Below are 18750 nucleotides of genomic sequence, written 5' to 3'. Positions count from 1 at the left end.
ATCTATTAAATCTTTGAAATTGAACATCGAGAAGCTGATACGAGTAAACCCAACTATGTTGTCTTTATCTTCCCTCTTTTCTTCAAGGTGCCACTTTATATAAATAACAGATAGCTGAGAAGGTGGTAGAGCTAATTGTTACCCCGAGAAAACATTGTCAACCGCAGCTATGTTTCATTTAATTTATTATACTGAATGTCCTATCATTATAGTTTTTCACAGTTTTTTCTATGACGTCACGTACATAACAACGTTTCGGGTATTAGAAAAAAAAACCAAAAAAGTTAAGCAAGATGTTGGTTTTTGACAGTCAAATACAAAAATGTGAGTCAAAACGTAGAATTTTAGCATTGTATTTAATTACTTGATATAAGTTCAATTCAATGTCCTTTAAACTATCAATTTTTTATTGGTCTAGACGAGAGGGTAACATTTAAAAAAAATTGTCACCATCTCAGCCATGTGATAGAGTAAATTAACACCCTCGTATCAGCCAATCAAATTATGGCATTTTAACGTGAAGTATAATAAAAAAAAATTGTATTATGAAAAGGGATGCGATATTTCACTCATAGTAAACATTCGTTTTTGTTCAAAAGAAAATTCCAGGGCTCGTTGGTCTATTATATATTATATACCAAGTATTATGCCATGTGTCATGATCCGGCGTCAGAATTTAGCATCATATATTACTAAACTTTGTGATAACTTCAGTATGAAATAAAATGTTATTGAAATATGATTGTATGTGTTTTGTAAAAAAAAGAAGATATGGAATGCACTTAATATCGCATTTTGTTTTTTAGTAGTTAAAAAAATTGATCGTTCGGAAAGTTATGAGTATATGATTAAAATGCACGTACATAACGAGTTTAGAAACATAACTGGTTTCCAGCTTATCATATCTAATAAATTTTATAAACAGTTTTAAATATGTTATTCGTCTAAAGATTTTTTAAATTTTATTTCATATTATGTTATATTGATGTACTTGTACAATAATTCAGTTTCATTTATCATAACAATATCGATTAAATCTTCTTTCCGTATTGCGTGCCAAAATAAACTAACGTTCAAAAGATACAGATCACTATATTATCTAAAACAGTAAATCAGTTCTGCCAAATATCTCATCAGATTTGAAGTATAAAGTGAAGATCTTTTCACGAAAAAGTTTAATTTCAGTATGGAGTTTAAGATGTTGTATGTATCTACACTTGTTCTAATCAGCATTTTTCTTACTGGATACGCTAGTGCGGATTCGTGCGAAAATGACAATTGTTCGTCTTCAATTGATATCCCGCTTGTTTCAAAGCTTAATGCACCGTTAAAGGCAGAATTAGACATATCTAGTCTAACCAAACAGCTGAGGGAAGTTATACAAAAGGAGGTAAAAGTGGCTGTATCTAAAGAGATGAAAGATCTCGTGGAAAATATTTTGAATAAGAGAATACAAACTGCCCTGGACAACTTCTGGAAACCATTCAATCTTACATTGTCAACTTTTAAACAGAAGATAGAAGGTAAGATCATAAACATAGCATTTAACCTGCTTTAGAACCAAACAAGGTTTTATTTTTCTTCTTTCTTTCGTTTTTTCTCACAAATTGGAAACGGGAGGACAAATAATTACACATACTGAAATGCAATCAGTTTCATCTTTACGATTTATTACGTTGGATTTTCTTTTAACCTTGTATACTATCTTAAAAATGATTGACTGGGAATTCTAAGAGCTTACATATATCAACCTTTACCTGCGTATCTTTCCTCAGACCAGACACCTCTCTTTGGCCATTCGTTAACGTTGTGGCTATCATTAAAAATAACGAATTGACACAAGAAATGGCAAACAAACTTGCTTTTTGGTTTAACATGTTTAAACAGATTTTACTGCGATTCACATTGTTCATATTTTACGTCATCGTTCAGTTGCATCACTTAACCCCGTTCATCAAAAGCAAACTAAGTGAGACTTATTCACAAAAGCCCAAACAAGCCATGACGTTGGGGATGAACTGACATATCGATTTATTCATATTTTACAATGACTGTTTTAACATACGTTTAGGTTCATTCCCCTATTTTTGAAATCAGAAAATGTCTGTACCAAATCAGTAATGTGACAGTTGTTATCCATTCGTTTGATATGTTTGAGCTTTTAATTTTGCCATTTGATTAGGTACTTTCCCTTTTTAGTATTCTCGGAGTTTAGTTTTTTTGTGACTTTACTATTTAACGAACGTCAAATAAGATCAAACCGTTGTATAACTCAAAGAATATCTTTGAATCTTACATGGTAATGATCGAGTTTCAATTAAATGTTGTTTTAGAGCTAATTATGTTCTAAATGCATCGGTAGCATGTACTGCCGTGTACAAGGACACAGATGCATTTTGTACGAGTTCTTGTTGGTGAATCTATTGTTTTCATCGGTATAAGGAAATAATTCGTAAATATAACTCAACATGCAGATATCTTATACGTTCAGATATTTCATATCCAATCTTTTATGGTAATATCCTTTACAAAGCACAAAAATATCAGTATTCACCTCAGCGCTTATAAAAACTTTAAACAGACTTATTAAGAAGGGATATAGTCACGATACTGTTTTCAAGTCGTTAAAGATTACATATTTCGGCTTTAATATTGATTCACTTATAGTGTCTTTGCATCGGACCTAAACACATTTACTGAAGAACCAGTTGTCGGCATAATACGGGTTAGGTTCTTCTCATATATTTTATGATAGTATGATACTAAACCCCTAACGGGAGGGATTGTGCCTGACATTCATATGATGAAGACATAATCTTTCTATCAGTTTAATTGAGGTCTCGAACTGGCATGTCCGTTAACTGCTAGTAGTCTGTTGTTATTTATGTATAATTGTCATTTTATTTATTTTCTTTTGTTACATCTTCTGACATCGGACTCGGACCTCTCTTGAACTGAATTTTAACGTGCGTACTGTTATGCGTATACTTTTTACATTGGCTAGATGTATAGGGTGAGTGTTGATATCTCATAAACATGTTTAACCCTGCCGCAATTTTGCACCTGTCCCAAGTCAGGAGCCTCTGGCCTTGTTAATCTTGTATGATTTTTAATTTTAGTTTCTTGTGTATAATTCGGAGTTTAGTATGACGTCCAGTATCACTGTACTAGTGTACCTATTTTTTAAGGGGCCAGCTGAAGGACGCCTTCGGGTGTGGGAGTTTCTCGCTACATTAAAGACCCATTGGTGGCCTTCGGCTTTTGTCTGCTTTATGGTCGGATGGTTGTCGCTTTGACACATTCCCCATTTCCTTTCTCAATTTTATTACCTAGAAAGTGTAAGGCGCACTGCTGATGATTATACTTTCTTTTTGACATGATGTTGTACAATTTTACTCGACCTCTTATAGTTTTTCGTACTAACACTGTATCAACAGTATCTTATTGTCAAGGAATATTTTGATCAATGAGTGAATCAACTTTTCTTTCAGACGGAACTGTACAAATAGAGGAATTAGTCACTGCTGTATATAACAAAACAGAAGATTTTGGCAGAAAGTTAACTAAAGTTCGTGAAAATACAGCGAAGAAAACTGCACTCATGATGTCAAAACAGAACATACTTGCAAGCGACATCAATTCGTTGACTACAATAGACAATAGACTGAAGATAGAAATTGAGCAAATGAAAGAAAAACAAAAGTTAACTGAATCAAAATTATCATCATTTGAAACAGATGTTAAAAGTTACACTGATATAGCTAAAGGTAGGTATGTGTTATATTTATTTTCATACAAATTATACTTATGGTAGCTTATCCTTACATGTACATGACATCTAACGATTATGGTAAACCGATATATTTGGTTATTTACTAGCAAATGTATTTGAATGTGTGTCTTATTATTCTCTTTGTTGACCACTGTGGCGTGTGCAATGGTTAATCATTTGACTTAAGAAATCAAGTTCTTGTCATACATGATTATCTCCTATGTATTTTTACATGTTCTAGAACTATGAAAGTGCCCACGTAGATTACCCTGTATTTTTCACGTGTGGTTTGTAAACTTGATTAGTTTGATTGGCCACTGGTATAAGTGCCAAATGGTAAGGTAGTCGGTAAGATAAACTCTCTACACAGTATACTAGTGACCTAATCCGATACATAAGGTGTCAGATGTCTCCATAGAATTAACTGATTCCAAATATATCGTGTTAGTTTACTAGCAAACTGTGTACATAATGTTATCTAACCTACTATACATTTTTAGAAATACCATTGGTTAAAAGCAACTTCAATATTTTTGTGATTTTATGTGATAGCCATATATGAAGATAATCGATAAAATCAATTCGTTAAGCTGGGGTCACACATTCACGATTTTTACTGCCGTCCTTGACAGGACCATTCCCGAATAAAATTTATTAAAAGTCTGATCAAGATCCTATGAATCGTGGATGGAAATTCAAACTTTAATTAAAATTTGTAAAAAAAATAATTTAATCACGACAAGAATCAGATATTGTTCAGGAAGCGTCGATATTCAACCGTTTCCAAGCGAATTTATCCCTATAATCCCGTTCTAAATCCGCTTCTAATCCGATTTGTATCTTTCGCCAGGTAAAACTCGACCGAGTCTGTCACGACTGCGTCCCGATTCTACCGAATGTAATCCGACAAAGATCAGTTAGTGACAAGACAGTGAACCGCCGCTGACGGAAGTTATCCGTTCGAAAACTGTCGGCATACTCGGGATAGTCAGGTACTGTCGGAACGTAATCCTATCACGGTCCGCTCTATCGCATTGCAAACGGCTTTGTCTGGTCTCAGTCGTATTGTATTCTGTAATTGTCGGGACTCTGACGTAGGTATGATTGACGAATTTATAATTAATAACGGGACTAACATACCACTGTCCCAGGTTAGGAAAGGGTTGGGATCCCGCTAACATGTTTAACCCCGCCTAATTATTTATATATGTGACTGTCCCAATGCAGGAGCTGGTCATTCAGTGGTTGTCGTTTGTTTATGTGTTACATACTTGTTTTTCGTTCATTTTTTTTATATAAATAAGGCCGTTTGTTTTCTCGTTTGAGTTGTTTTACATTGTCATATCGGGGCCTTTTATAGCTGACTATGCGGTATGGGCTTTGCTCATTGTTGAAGGCCGTACGGTAACCTATAGTTTTTAATGTATGTGTAATTTTGGTCTCTTGTGGACAGTTGTCTCATTGGCAATCATATCAAATCTTCTTTTTTTATATCTGTGTATAATTTAGTGGGGTTCGTGTTGCTTATTCTGTTTGATTTTTTCATTTTTTGCCATGACGTTGTCAGTTTATTTTCGATTTTTGAGTTTGACTGTCCCTCTGGTATCTTTCGTCCCTCTTTTAGTAAGCTTCTTGTACTACGACATGTGCGCATTACTACAGATTTAAGACTACATTATATACACCTATTGACTGGGTGTGTGGGTAATATCAAGTTTGTTGTCCCTGAAATACCAACTATTGCTCAAGGCAAAGCGAAGGGATAACAAACTCGCTAATACCCGCACAACCATCCATTAGGTGTTTTATTATACTGAAAAACACAGTCATTAAGTGTTTTTTATATACCAAATTAACTAATTAAAGTATAGATATATTATCTGAAAGAAAAGAAAAAAAATGTCACATAACTTGACATGCACGAGATGAGCTATACGTTTTTTTCTATAGTCGTTCTTGTATTTCATTAATTGCAATCAAGACTTGAAATACTTGTGTTAAATTTTCCGTGCATATGAAAAATTTAAGCTAAAGTACACCAAACGCACATTCACTTTATAATACGACGACCGAACTGATATAATAAATAAGGCACTATATTTTAGATCTTTAAAAAATTCGCGCGACGATTTTACCTTTTTTTAATTGCTTCTTGTAAGTGAAATTATAATCGACACAAACAGATTATACCGTTTACAATATCAAAGTTTGACGTTGCCAAGCAAACTATTTAATGACATCATTATTGTCCAATAGAAATAAGCATGAAAAAGTACGGGAACGATGATTATGAAACTATTAACCGAGGTAATAGTGAAATGATATAGCACAACCATTTTAATTTTTTTTATATAGAAAAAACATACTGAGGTATAAGAATTATTATTATTATATTTTGTGTTATATTTATTGCTATTATTTTTATAATTATTCTTATTCTTATTTTTATTTTTATTTTTATTTTCATTCTTATTCTTATTCTTCTTATTATCATTATTATTATTATTATTATTATTATTATTATTATTATTTTTATTATATTTCTTATGATGATTATTATTATTATTATTATTATTATTATTATTATTATTATTATTATTATTATTATTATTGTTTGAACCACACAGTAAATCAAAACAAAGTCAAGTATGCGTATCAAATCAGTTCTTTAATTTAGTTGTATACGATACGATTCTCTGCAAATACATAAATTATAAATCATAAATAACAGTGAAACTAAATTCCGTTAAGTATAAATAATATACAGTGCATTAATTACTTCTCAATCATAATAAAATATAAAGAAACATGTTTTCTGACAAAAGTACAAAGTTTGCACAAATGATTAAATCCATATTTTTCATTTGCGGAACATTGTTACAATTCTTGCTAAAGAAATGAATGATAAAGTCGGATTAAATATATTCTTACCGATTATGCTCTCTTATAAAACCTGTGAAAGTCATCTTGTGTGTCCAAATAAAATCCAAATAATAAACTGCTGTAAACAAATTGAAATAACATTCATAGGAAAACATAACGTCATAAAGACGGACGGCAAATACAGCAAATATATTTAGCGCCGTAAACGTCAATAATTACGTATAAAAAATAGTTTTTACAAAAAGCTTACCATAAGATTAAATAGTGGCAGCCAAGTGACGATGTATACACTATTAGTGCTTATATATAAATGTATCTTCTAACAAATATTCAAAATAAGAATATAAATAAATATAATTCTTACAATTCTTATTATTATTATTATTATTATTATTATTATTATTATTATTATTATTATTATTATTATTATTATTATAATTATTATTATTATTATTATTAGTAGTAGTAGTAGTAGTAGTAGTAGTAGTAGTAGTAGTAGTAGTAGTATTACTGTTTTTGTTAATATAGAAAATATGGTGAACGACTGCAATGACGTACACAGAACGATGCACAACAGTGGAGTTTATCATATCTACCCTACTGGAGTTCCAGGATATAAAGTTTACTGTGATATGGATACAGACGGCGGGGGATGGACAGTATGTACGATAAGATAATTTATGCATCAGATATACACAGAACGTGAACCTAAATATGTCAGCTGTTTATTTTAAGTAAGGATGGTATGGTATAAAAATTACAATAAATTGACCAATTCAACTTAGAAAATCCTTTTAATCTGCATTGTTTCATATACTTCTGGCATTTGGATATCTCTCAAACATCTGAACAAATTTATTTGTTACGTCGATTGAGTGCGTTTGTCAATTTTTCCAAATATGACACAAAGAAACCGCTCCAAAAATCTATTCTTGTAAGTAAAAAAATAGAATTATTATGATATAACATTGGTATTGATTTAAAAAAAAAAAATCATTGGGTAGCTTAATGATAATTAGTTATATAAATGTGTACGTAGTTAAGAGATTGCTGTTTTGATAGCAACTTATACTGAATATAATCAATTCTCTCCTATATTGAATACTTTTCTTTTTTGTTTTACTTGTTACAGTTAATCTTTAAGACAACAATAAATATATGAAACATGTTATATTTTCATGAAATATCAATTATTTATGTATCCCATTTTAATTTTTAACGAGGGCGACCTAGGATAGTTTACTAACTTCTATGTATATACGTCTATAAAATGTACTTGTGTGTAAAATTTCAAAAATTCAAAATAATATATGATCTCTCACAGGTATTTCAATATCGATCTGGTGGACTTGTTAGTTTTCATACGAAACTTTGGGAAGACTACAAAAACGGATTTGGAGAAGTCAATGGGGATCATTGGTTAGGTACAGTATACTGAAACATTGGTTAGGTACAGTATACTGAAACATTGGTTAGGTACAGTATACTGAAACATTGGTTAGTTACAGTAAACTAAAACATTGGTTAGGTACAGTATACTGAAACATTGGTTAGGTACAGTATACTGAAACATTGGTTAGGTACAGTATACTGAAACATTGGTTAGGTACAGTATACTGAAACATTGGTTAGGTACAGTATACTGAAACATTGGTTAGGTACAGTATACTGAAACAATGGTTAGGTACAGTAAACTAAAACATTGGTTAGGTACAGTATACTGAAACATTGGTTAGGTACAGTATACTGAAACATTGGTTAGGTACAGCATACTGAAACATTGGTTAGGTGCATCATACTGAAACAATGGTTAGGTACAGTATACTGAAACAATGGTTAGGTACAGTATACTGAAACATCGGTTAGGTACATCATACTGAAACATTGGTTAGGTACATCATACTGAAACAATGGTTAGGTACAGTATACTGAAACAATGGTTAGGTACAGTATACTGAAACATTAGTTAGGTACAGTATACTGAAACATTGGTTAGGTACAGTATACTGAAACATTGGTTAGGTACAGTATACTGAAACATTGGTTAGGTACAGTATACTGAAACATCGGTTAGGTACAGTATACTGAAACATTGGTTAGGTACAGTATACTGAAACATTGGTTAGGTACAGTATACTGAAACATTGGTTAGGTACAGTATACTGAAACATTGGTTAGGTACAGTATACTGAAACATCGGTTAGGTACAGTATACTGAAACAATGGTTAGGTACAGTATACTGAAACAATGGTTAGGTACAGTATACTGAAACATTGGTTAGGTACAGTATACTGAAACATTGGTTAGGTACAGTATACTGAAACATTGGTTAGTTACAGTAAACTAAAACATTGGTTAGGTACATCATACTGAAACATTAGTTAGGTACAGTATATTGAAACATCGGTTAGGTACAATATACTGAAACATTGGTTAGGTACATCATACTGAAACATTAGTTAGGTACAGCATACTGAAACATCGGTTAGGTACAGTATACTGAAACATTGGTTAGGTACATCATACTGAAACATTGGTTAGGTACAGCATACTGAAACATCGGTTAGGTACATCATACTGAAACATTGGTTAGGTACAGTATACTGAAACATCGGTTAGGTACAGTATACTGAAACAATGGTAAGGTACATCATACTGAAACATTAGTTAGGTACAGCATACTGAAACATCGGTTAGGTACAGTATACTGAAACATTGGTTAGGTACATCATACTGAAACATTGGTTAGGTACAGTATACTGAAACATCGGTTAGATCAATCATACTGAAACATTAGTTAGGTACAGTATATTGAAACATCGGTTAGGTACAATATACTGAAACATTGGTTAGGTACTGTATACTGAAACATTGGTTAGGTACAGTATACTGAAACATTGGTAAGGTACATCATACTGAAACATTAGTTAGGTACAGCATACTGAAACATCGGTTAGGTACAGTATACTGAAACATTGGTTAGGTACATCATACTGAAACATTGGTTAGGTACAGTATACTGAAACATCGGTTAGGTACATCATACTGAAACATTGGTTAGGTACAGTATACTGAAACATCGGTTAGGTACAGTATACTGAAACATTGGTTAGGTACATCATACTGAAACATTGGTTAGGTACAGTATACTGAAACATTGGTTAGGTACAGTATACTGAAACATTGGTTAGGTACAGTATACTGAAACATTAGTTAGGTACAGCATACTGAAACATCGGTTAGGTACAGTATACTGAAACATCGGTTAGGTACAGTATACTGAAACATTGGTTAGGTACATCATACTGAAACATTGGTTAGGTACAGTATACTGAAACATTGGTTAGGTACAGTATACTGAAACATTGGTTAGGTACAGTATACTGAAACATTAGTTAGGTACAGCATACTGAAACATCGGTTAGGTACAGTATACTGAAACAGCGGTTAGGTACAGCATACTGAAACAATGGTTAGGTACATCATACTGAAACATTGGTTAGGTACAGCATACTGAAACATTGGTTAGGTACAGCATACTGAAACAATGGTTAGGTACAGCATACTGAAACATCGGTTAGGTACAGTATACTGAAACATTGGTTAGGTACAGTATACTGAAACATTAGTTAGGTACAGCATACTGAAACAATGGTTAGGTACATCATACTGAAACATTGGTTAGGTACAGCATACTGAAACAATGGTTAGGTACAGCATACTGAAACAATGGTTAGGTACAGCATACTGAAACATTGGTTAGGTACAGTATACTGAAACATCAGTTAGGTACATCATACTGAAACATTGGTTAGGTACAGTATACTGAAACATCGGTTAAGTACATCATACTGAAACATTGGTTAGGTACATCATACTGAAACATTGCTTAGGTACATCATACTGAAACATTAGTTAGGTACAGCACACTGAAACATCGGTTAGGTACATCATACTGAAACATTAGTTAGGTACAGCATACTGAAACATCGGTTAGGTACAGTATACTGAAAAATTGGTTAGGTACATCATACCGAATCATTTGTTAGGTACAGCATACTGAAACATTGGTTAAATACAGTAAACTAAAACATTGGTTAGGTACATCATACTGAAACATTGGTTAGGTACAGTATATTGAAACATCGGTTAGGTACAGTATACTGAAACATTGGTTAGGTACAGTATACTGAAACATTGGTTAGGTACAGTATACTGAAACATTGGTTAGGTACAGTATACTGAAACATTGGTTAGGTACAGTATACTGAAACAATGGTTAGGTACAGTATACTGAAACATTGGTTAGGTACAGTATACTGAAACAATGGTTAGGTACAGTATACTGAAACAATGGTTAGGTACAGTATACTGAAACATCGGTTAGGTACAGTATACTGAAACATTGGTTAGGTACAGTATACTGAAACATTGGTTAGATACAGTATACTGAAACAATGGTTAGGTACAGTATACTGAAACATTGGTTAGGTACAGTATACTGAAACAATGGTTAGGTACAGTATACTGAAACAATGGTTAGGTACAGTATACTGAAACATCGGTTAGGTACAGTATACTGAAACATTGGTTTGGTACAGTATACTGAAACATTGGTTAGGTACAGTATACTGAAACATCGGTTAGGTACAGTATACTGAAACAATGGTTAGGTACAGTATACTGAAACATTGGTTAGGTACAGTATACTGAAACATTGGTTAGGTACAGTATACTGAAACATTGGTTAGGTACAGCATACTGAAACATTGGTTAGTCACAGTAAACTAAAACATTGGTTAGGTACATCATACTGAAACATTAGTTAGGTACAGTATATTGAAACATCGGTTAGGTACAATATACTGAAACATTGGTTAGGTACTGTATACTGAAACATTGGTTAGGTACAGTATACTGAAACATTGGTAAGGTACATCATACTGAAACATTAGTTAGGTTCAGCATACTGAAACATCGGTTAGGTACAGTATACTGAAACATTGGTTAGGTACAGTATACTGAAACATTGGTTAGGTACAGTATACTGAAACATCGGTTAGGTACAGTATACTGAAACATTGGTTAGGTACAGTATACTGAAACATTGGTTAGGTACATCATACTGAAACATCGGTTAGGTACAGTATACTGAAACATTGGTTAGGTACAGTATACTGAAACATTAGTTAGGTACATCATACTGAAACATTGGTTAGGTACAGCATACTGAAACAATGGTTAGGTACAGCATACTGAAACATTGGTTAGGTACAGTATACTGAAACATCAGTTAGGTACATCATACTGAAACATTGGTTAGGTACAGTATACTGAAACATTAGTTAGGTACAGCATACTGAAACATTGGTTAGGTACAGCATACTGAAACATCGGTTAGGTACAGTATACTGAAACATTGGTTAGTTACAGTAAACTAAAACATTGGTTAGGTACATCATACTGAAACATTGGTTAGGTACATCATACTGAAACATCGGTTTGGTACATCATACTGAAACATTAGTTAGGTACAGCATACTGAAACATCGGTTAGGTACAGTATACTGAAACATCGGTTAAGTACATCATACTGAAACATTGGTTAGGTACATCATACTGAAACATTGGTTAGGTACATCATACTGAAACATTAGTTAGGTACAGCACACTGAAACATCGGTTAGGTACATCATACTGAAACATTAGTTAGGTACAGCATACTGAAACATCGGTTAGGCACAGTATACTGAAACATTGGTTAGGTACATCATACCGAATCATTTGTTAGGTACAGCATACTGAAACATTGGTTAAATACAGTAAACTAAAACATTGGTTAGGTACATCATAATGAAACATTGGTTAGGTACAGCATACTGAAACATTGGTTAGGTACATCATACTGAAACATTAGTTAGGTACAGCATACTGAAACATCGGTTAGGTACAGTATACTGAAACATTGGTTAGGTACATCATACTGAAACATTGGTTAGGTACAGTATACTGAAACATCGGTTAGGTACATCATACTGAAACATTGGTTAGGTACAGCATACTGAAACATTGGTTAGGTACATCATACTGAAACATTAGTTAGGTACAACATACTGAAACATTGGTAAGGTGCAGTATACTGAAACATCAGTTAGGTACATCATACTGAAACATTGGTTAGGTACAGTATACTGAAACATTGGTTAGGTACAGTATACTGAAACATTGGTTAGGTACAGTAAACTGCAAAATTGGTTAGGTACAGTATACTGAAACATCGGTTAGGTACAACATACTGAAACATTGGTTAGGTACAGCATACTGAAACATTGGTTAGGTACAGCATACTGAAACATTGGTTAGGTACAGCATACTGAAACATTGGTTAGGTACAGCATACTGAAACATCGGTTAGGTACAGTATACTGAAACACTGTTATTTGTAATCTCTTATCTATTTTACTTTTTTTGTATGAATTTCCTTCTGACGCATTTCAATTATAAGTTTAAAACGCAGTTCTTGAATTGACTTATAATAAAATTAAAATCGGATATTGGGAATGTGTCAAAGAGAGAAAATGAAACAAAATAGCAAAAATCAGCTAACGGCCACCAATGGGTCTCCAACAAAGCGAGCAAATCTTGCGTCTGACGGTTCATCTCGTCGCTCAACAATAGTTTTACTAGTTCAATGAAAATGGACGTCACACATAACTCCAAAACATATAAATGAACTAAAATTAAAAGAAACATATAAGACTAACAAAGGCCAAACGGTTCTTTACTTTGGAAAGGCGCAAAAATACGGCGGGGATATATATGTTTTGCGAGATTTCAACCCTTCACCATTACATGTAGAATAAACAAACACAGTGAAACTGAGAATTTAACTTAAACCAGGTCCGAGGTCAGAAAAGGTACATGTAACTTTGTATACTATTTTACGAGAAACTTTTTTAAATTGACACATACTAAGCATTGGTTACTTTGCAATAATATATCAAAATCACTCCACCCTTGTAGTACAATTGTAATATTTGTTTTTAATTTGTTACGCTATTTTCCCCATAGTGACTGGATTACAAAAAACAACACTAGCTTGCTTAGACATATTGTGCAACTATTTTAGTCAAATACAATGTTTTAAGACTAAAATAATTTAATAAATCTCAGAAATTTCTATCATACATCATCAATTAAGAAATAAAAGTGTTCACTTGAGTTAAACTTAGTATGAAAAATTACTGCAATTTAGTTCTGCGTATTTTGTTAAACAAATAATCGTCAATTCAACAAAACTTGTGTCGTCTGTGTGGTATATATATATATATATATAAATATATATATATATATGTATACTTATATAAGATGAAGGAATAGCAGCGTGTGAAAAGGAATGGAACACTCGTTGTGAAAAAAAAATCATCCAAATAAGTGTCTTGTTACACTTCTGAAACTAGTGCTGGAAAGCAACAACTTGTCTTTCAATGTCAAACACTATCTCCAGTTTGACGGCATTAGTATGGGCACAAAATAGTACCTTTATACGCGAACATGTTTATTGGCCAACTTGAAAAACGCCTTTTGGCTAGTGCTCCATACCAGCCCTTATCATGGTTTTGATTCATTAACGATATTGATTTCAAATGGATAGATTCACACGAACATCTTAATGAATTTCTAAAACAGTGTAACTCTTTCCACCATTCAATGAAATTTACATATGAATGATCTAAGGAGAAAATAAACTTCCTTACTACTAGTTACATCCAGAATTGAGCCATTTTTAAGGGACCTTGATCCCAATCAAACGGATAAATATCAATTCCTTTCTCATCGTCAATTTTATTCCGTAATATTGGCCAATGGACGTTGCTAACTTCAACACCCAATTTTGTAAATAATTTTGAACTTTATCAAAATTATGTATTATTTAAAGGCATCTAAATTCAAGTGCAACATGTAAATTGAGCTGCAAAAGTATCCTATTATCTTTACAGTACAGGCAATGCTTACCCTTCCGGAGCAAATTATTTCACTCCCGGTTTTTAGTGGAGTTCTTGTTGTTTCTTATTTCTTATTTCTAACTGTTGATGTAAATGTCGCTTGGTTTTGTGAGTCTTTGTTTACTCCTTGGTTTTGATTGTTATTGTCTACATCCGAGATGCACGCTGGTAAAGCTAGTTTGTCTAGCAAAACATTGTATTTATTCTTATCATTTTGTAAATATGTTCAACATTATAATATTTATATACTTTTTAGTGTGTTAAAATTACATTGTTCAGAAATCTACTTCTATATAATCTATTTAGTTTGTGATTAGCTCTAATGGTGACCTTAAATAAAGTCATGTTTGTATCTGCCTGATATTTGTCTCAAAAGTAATTCTACCACATCTCCCTTTTTAAATTAGTAATTGTTTTAAAATCGTATAAATGATCGCTTTGCTACATTCATGAATCGCGTCGATAACTGTTTCGATTAATCATTGAATTGTCGTATCTGTAACGGATATAAAATAGATAAGATGCGTCAATTTACAATGAAATTCTTCAGTTAATACGGTCACCATGATAACAATGGGTCAGCAATACAAAAATAATATTCAATTTATAAAATCATATAAAGAAAATGATATTGGTAATAATAAAAAATATGAATTAAACTAACTTTCGTAGCATGCCAAACAAAATGAGTAAAACATATTAATTAACATCATACATTGATACAATTTCAGGGAATAACCGAGTTCATCAATTGACTGGATTGGGAAACAACGTGCTCAGAATATATCTTGAAGACTGGGAAGGAAACAGTCGTTATGCTGTTTTCAATACTTTTTCTGTTGGTGATGAAGTCTCAAACTATATGTTGTCATATGGGTCATACAGTGGTAATGCAGGTATATACTGGCATATGATAAGTGGAAAACATATTTGAATTTCACCCAAAAAATGTCAGGAATACAAATAATGCGCCGTCGTAATGAGTTCCAAATGATTTTTAAAAGAACACAATCATACAGTAGCATTTATGAAAAGAAATATACATAGAAATTTTCATGAGACATAAAACTTAACAGGATTTAAGTGATCATCTGTTTTTACAATTCGTTTTATCTACAAATAAACTGCTTAAAATAACGTGGCCTGAAACTGAATCAATTACTATTTGAAAAGAATTAAGAACAAACAAATGTAAGCTTTTTGTATAGTATTCGTAAGGTCATGTTAACGGAAAATTAGTTCCAATCAATAGAACTAAGAAGGTTAAAGATAATATTTTTAGAATTATTTTTATACATTTCCGTAGATTTCATTAAATGCTCGATAAAAATTTTTTGTTACATTATACGTCTTCAAGTAAATACTCCAAACAAACAGCGATTTCATACAAAAAATATTAATGATCTTTTTAAAACAAAATTAAATGTTTGCATCTGTTTTGTAGTTGATGATATGCTTTATTTAGTCAAGTATTTCAAATTATATGTTGACGCTATTACTCTGAAATATGAATTATTGAGTTTCTCATTTAATGCATTGGGTTGTTTCTTTCATCAAAATCTACTGTTGCACTACAAACATTAATTAAGATCCTAAAAAAAACATGATACAAATTTCAGTTTACGCGTTAATGAAAAAAGACGAAACAGATTATACAAAAGGTATAAAAAAGAAGATGTGGTATGATTGCCAATGAGACAACTGTCCACAAGAGACCAAAATGACACATACATTAACAAATATAGGTCACCATACGGCTTTCAACAATGAGCAAAGCCCATACCGCATAGTCAACTATAAAAGGCCCCGATAAGACAATATAAAACAATTCAAACGAGAAACTAACGGCCTTATTGATATAAAAAAACAAACAAACTAAAAACAAAATGTAACATATAAAAAAACGACAACCACTGAATTGCAGGCTCCCGACTTGTAACAGGCACAACCATAAAGAATGTGGCGGGGTTAAACATGTTAGCGGGATCCCAACCCTCTTCCCAACCTAGTACAGTGGTATAAAAATACAACATAAGAACAACCTATAAAAATCAGATGAAAAAGGCTTAACTCATCAGATAGACAAAAATACAAGTGGACGTGGCCGGGTACTTGTACATCCAGACACAAAAAGACACAATCAATAGATCTTAGAGTACTCGCAGTTATCTGACAGCTAGTTCAAAGCCACTAATAACTAATACAAAAAAATATGCATCTAAGACTTAACTATCAATCCGTACACATCCAACATCCTATGGATTTATTGTAAAGACGTCTTAAACAGCCAGAGAAAAACAGGACCTTGTGCAGTTCCAAGTTACAGGTATCGACAGATTGTAGATCCATGCATGTGTATATGTATATAACATACTTAGTCTAGTAATATTTAGTTTGCTTTTAATTTACTGATAACAAAATCAATATTCATAACAATAAAAACAATATTCAATGATCTTATTATAGTGTTGAATTGGTTACCTTTCAGAATTAGTTTTTTTAAAGAAGAAAAAAGTTGACATGGATCATTTCGAAATTTCCCGGGACGGTTAACAACATTTCCGTAAAAATGAGGATGTGCTATCCCGTTTGAAATAAGTTTTCTACAGGTACAAGGGTTTGCTGACTGGGTCAATGATTTATACTCGTTTGCACATTAGTGCATCAGGGTTCTTCTTTTTTGGTCATGCTGAAAAGTACACATATTTGAAGATTTATGAATCAAATCACCTTATCCCACACGTCAATTATTTTCTTTTTTTTTACAGAAAGGAGAAGGGTTAAATATCGTTTACCAATGACCAAAAATTTAATTGTAAGAATATTAACAAAACAGTTGATCAAGTGAACGTGTATCACAATGTATGTATATCTATTACAGGCAACAGTTTGGCTAATAATATGAAATTTACAACAGCAGACAGACAAAATGACGGTCGTCCGAAGGGAGCCAATTGTGCAAAAGATAATTATGGAGGACCGTGGTGGTATCCCTATAATTGTGGTTATTCCGATCTTAATGGAGAGTATGTGAATGGTGGTAAAGGTTTATCAGCTGGAAAGGGCGTGATTTGGAATGGATGGAAGGGATTTTCCTACTCAATGAAAGTAACGAAAATGATGATACGGAAGAAATGAAACAATTTAACGTTACTCATTTGTACTGTTTGCAATACAGTTAATTAAACTACCGGTTGCTAACTATCTGTTTTGTAGTCATTTGACAAAACTTGAATGTCTTATCATGTTATACAGGTACATCATATTAATAAACTCATCATAGAGGTCAAGAGAGTATTTACGCCAGAAGCGCGTTTCATCTACAAAAGACTCATCAGTAACGCTCGAAAAAATAAGTTTAAAAAGAAACATACAGGACGATGTCGAAAAGCATTGATGATCAAAATTCCTAAAAATTTTGCTAAATACAGCTAAGGTAATTTATTCCTGAGGTAGAAAAGCCTTAGTATTTCAAAAATTCAGATGTTTTGTAAACGGTTAATTTATAGGTATGACCATTTCATTCATGTAATGCTGACTACTGGACTAGTGATACCCTCTGGAAATTAAAACTACGCCATCAGTGGCATCGAACAAGTGATTGTGAATAAACTCATCATAGAATAATATATGATATAATTACCCACCCATCCCAACTTAAACACTAGATAGTATTAAATGTTGATTGGCAGTGTAATCGAGTATTAACACAGACTGCCAACACACGTTTTGTTGAAATATTAGTTTGAAAAACGACATTGAATATTATAATTAAAATTTAAAAAAACAGTACGTTCATACTGTCTACTCATACCAACGGAAGGTATCGCTTTATGATACTTCTAAACAACAATTGAACTGCTACTGAACACCACAGCTTCCCATTTTGCTATAAATTTATGAACCTCAACACATTTCTTAGTGCTGTAGCTTCATCATTTTATTTGTAGCGAACGATTTGATTCATAATTGAAAGCTTAAGCGCGTTTTAATGACTGCACTAATGAAACAAATTTAGAAATAAAAACAGCTCGGAAAATACTAAGAAATAAATCCTTACATAATATCAGTCTTTTTCAGTCAATTTT

At 32.5% G+C, this 18750-nt stretch overlaps 1 protein-coding gene across 1 annotated transcript; it reads left to right on the top strand.

The window, feature by feature from the left end:
* The first annotated feature begins 1081 nt into the window (after positions 1–1081).
* On the top strand, positions 1082–17863 carry LOC143042828 (fibrinogen-like protein 1). The gene is made up of 6 exons (XM_076215299.1): positions 1082–1523; positions 3492–3767; positions 7184–7314; positions 7980–8079; positions 15394–15558; positions 17544–17863. The coding sequence occupies exons 1-6, from the start codon at positions 1187–1189 to the stop codon at positions 17798–17800; spliced, it is 1266 nt and encodes a 421-aa protein (XP_076071414.1). The 5' UTR covers positions 1082–1186; the 3' UTR covers positions 17801–17863.
* The last annotated feature ends 887 nt before the right edge of the window (positions 17864–18750 follow it).

This window comes from Mytilus galloprovincialis, chromosome 8, assembly GCF_965363235.1.
Source record: "Mytilus galloprovincialis chromosome 8, xbMytGall1.hap1.1, whole genome shotgun sequence".
NCBI classification, from domain to species: domain Eukaryota; kingdom Metazoa; phylum Mollusca; class Bivalvia; order Mytilida; family Mytilidae; genus Mytilus; species Mytilus galloprovincialis.
This window is presented reverse-complemented; position numbering and strand designations above follow the sequence as displayed.

Excerpts from the sequence above, each read along its gene's own strand:
- LOC143042828 (XM_076215299.1), top strand. The coding sequence starts at position 1,187 with ATGGAGTTTAAGATGTTGTATGTATCTACACTTGTTCTAATCAGCATT. Across the intron at positions 1,524-3,491 it reads TTTTAAACAGAAGATAGAAG|ACGGAACTGTACAAATAGAG; the intron begins GTAAGATCATAA and ends CTTTTCTTTCAG. Across the intron at positions 15,559-17,543 it reads GTCATACAGTGGTAATGCAG|GCAACAGTTTGGCTAATAAT; the intron begins GTATATACTGGC and ends TATCTATTACAG.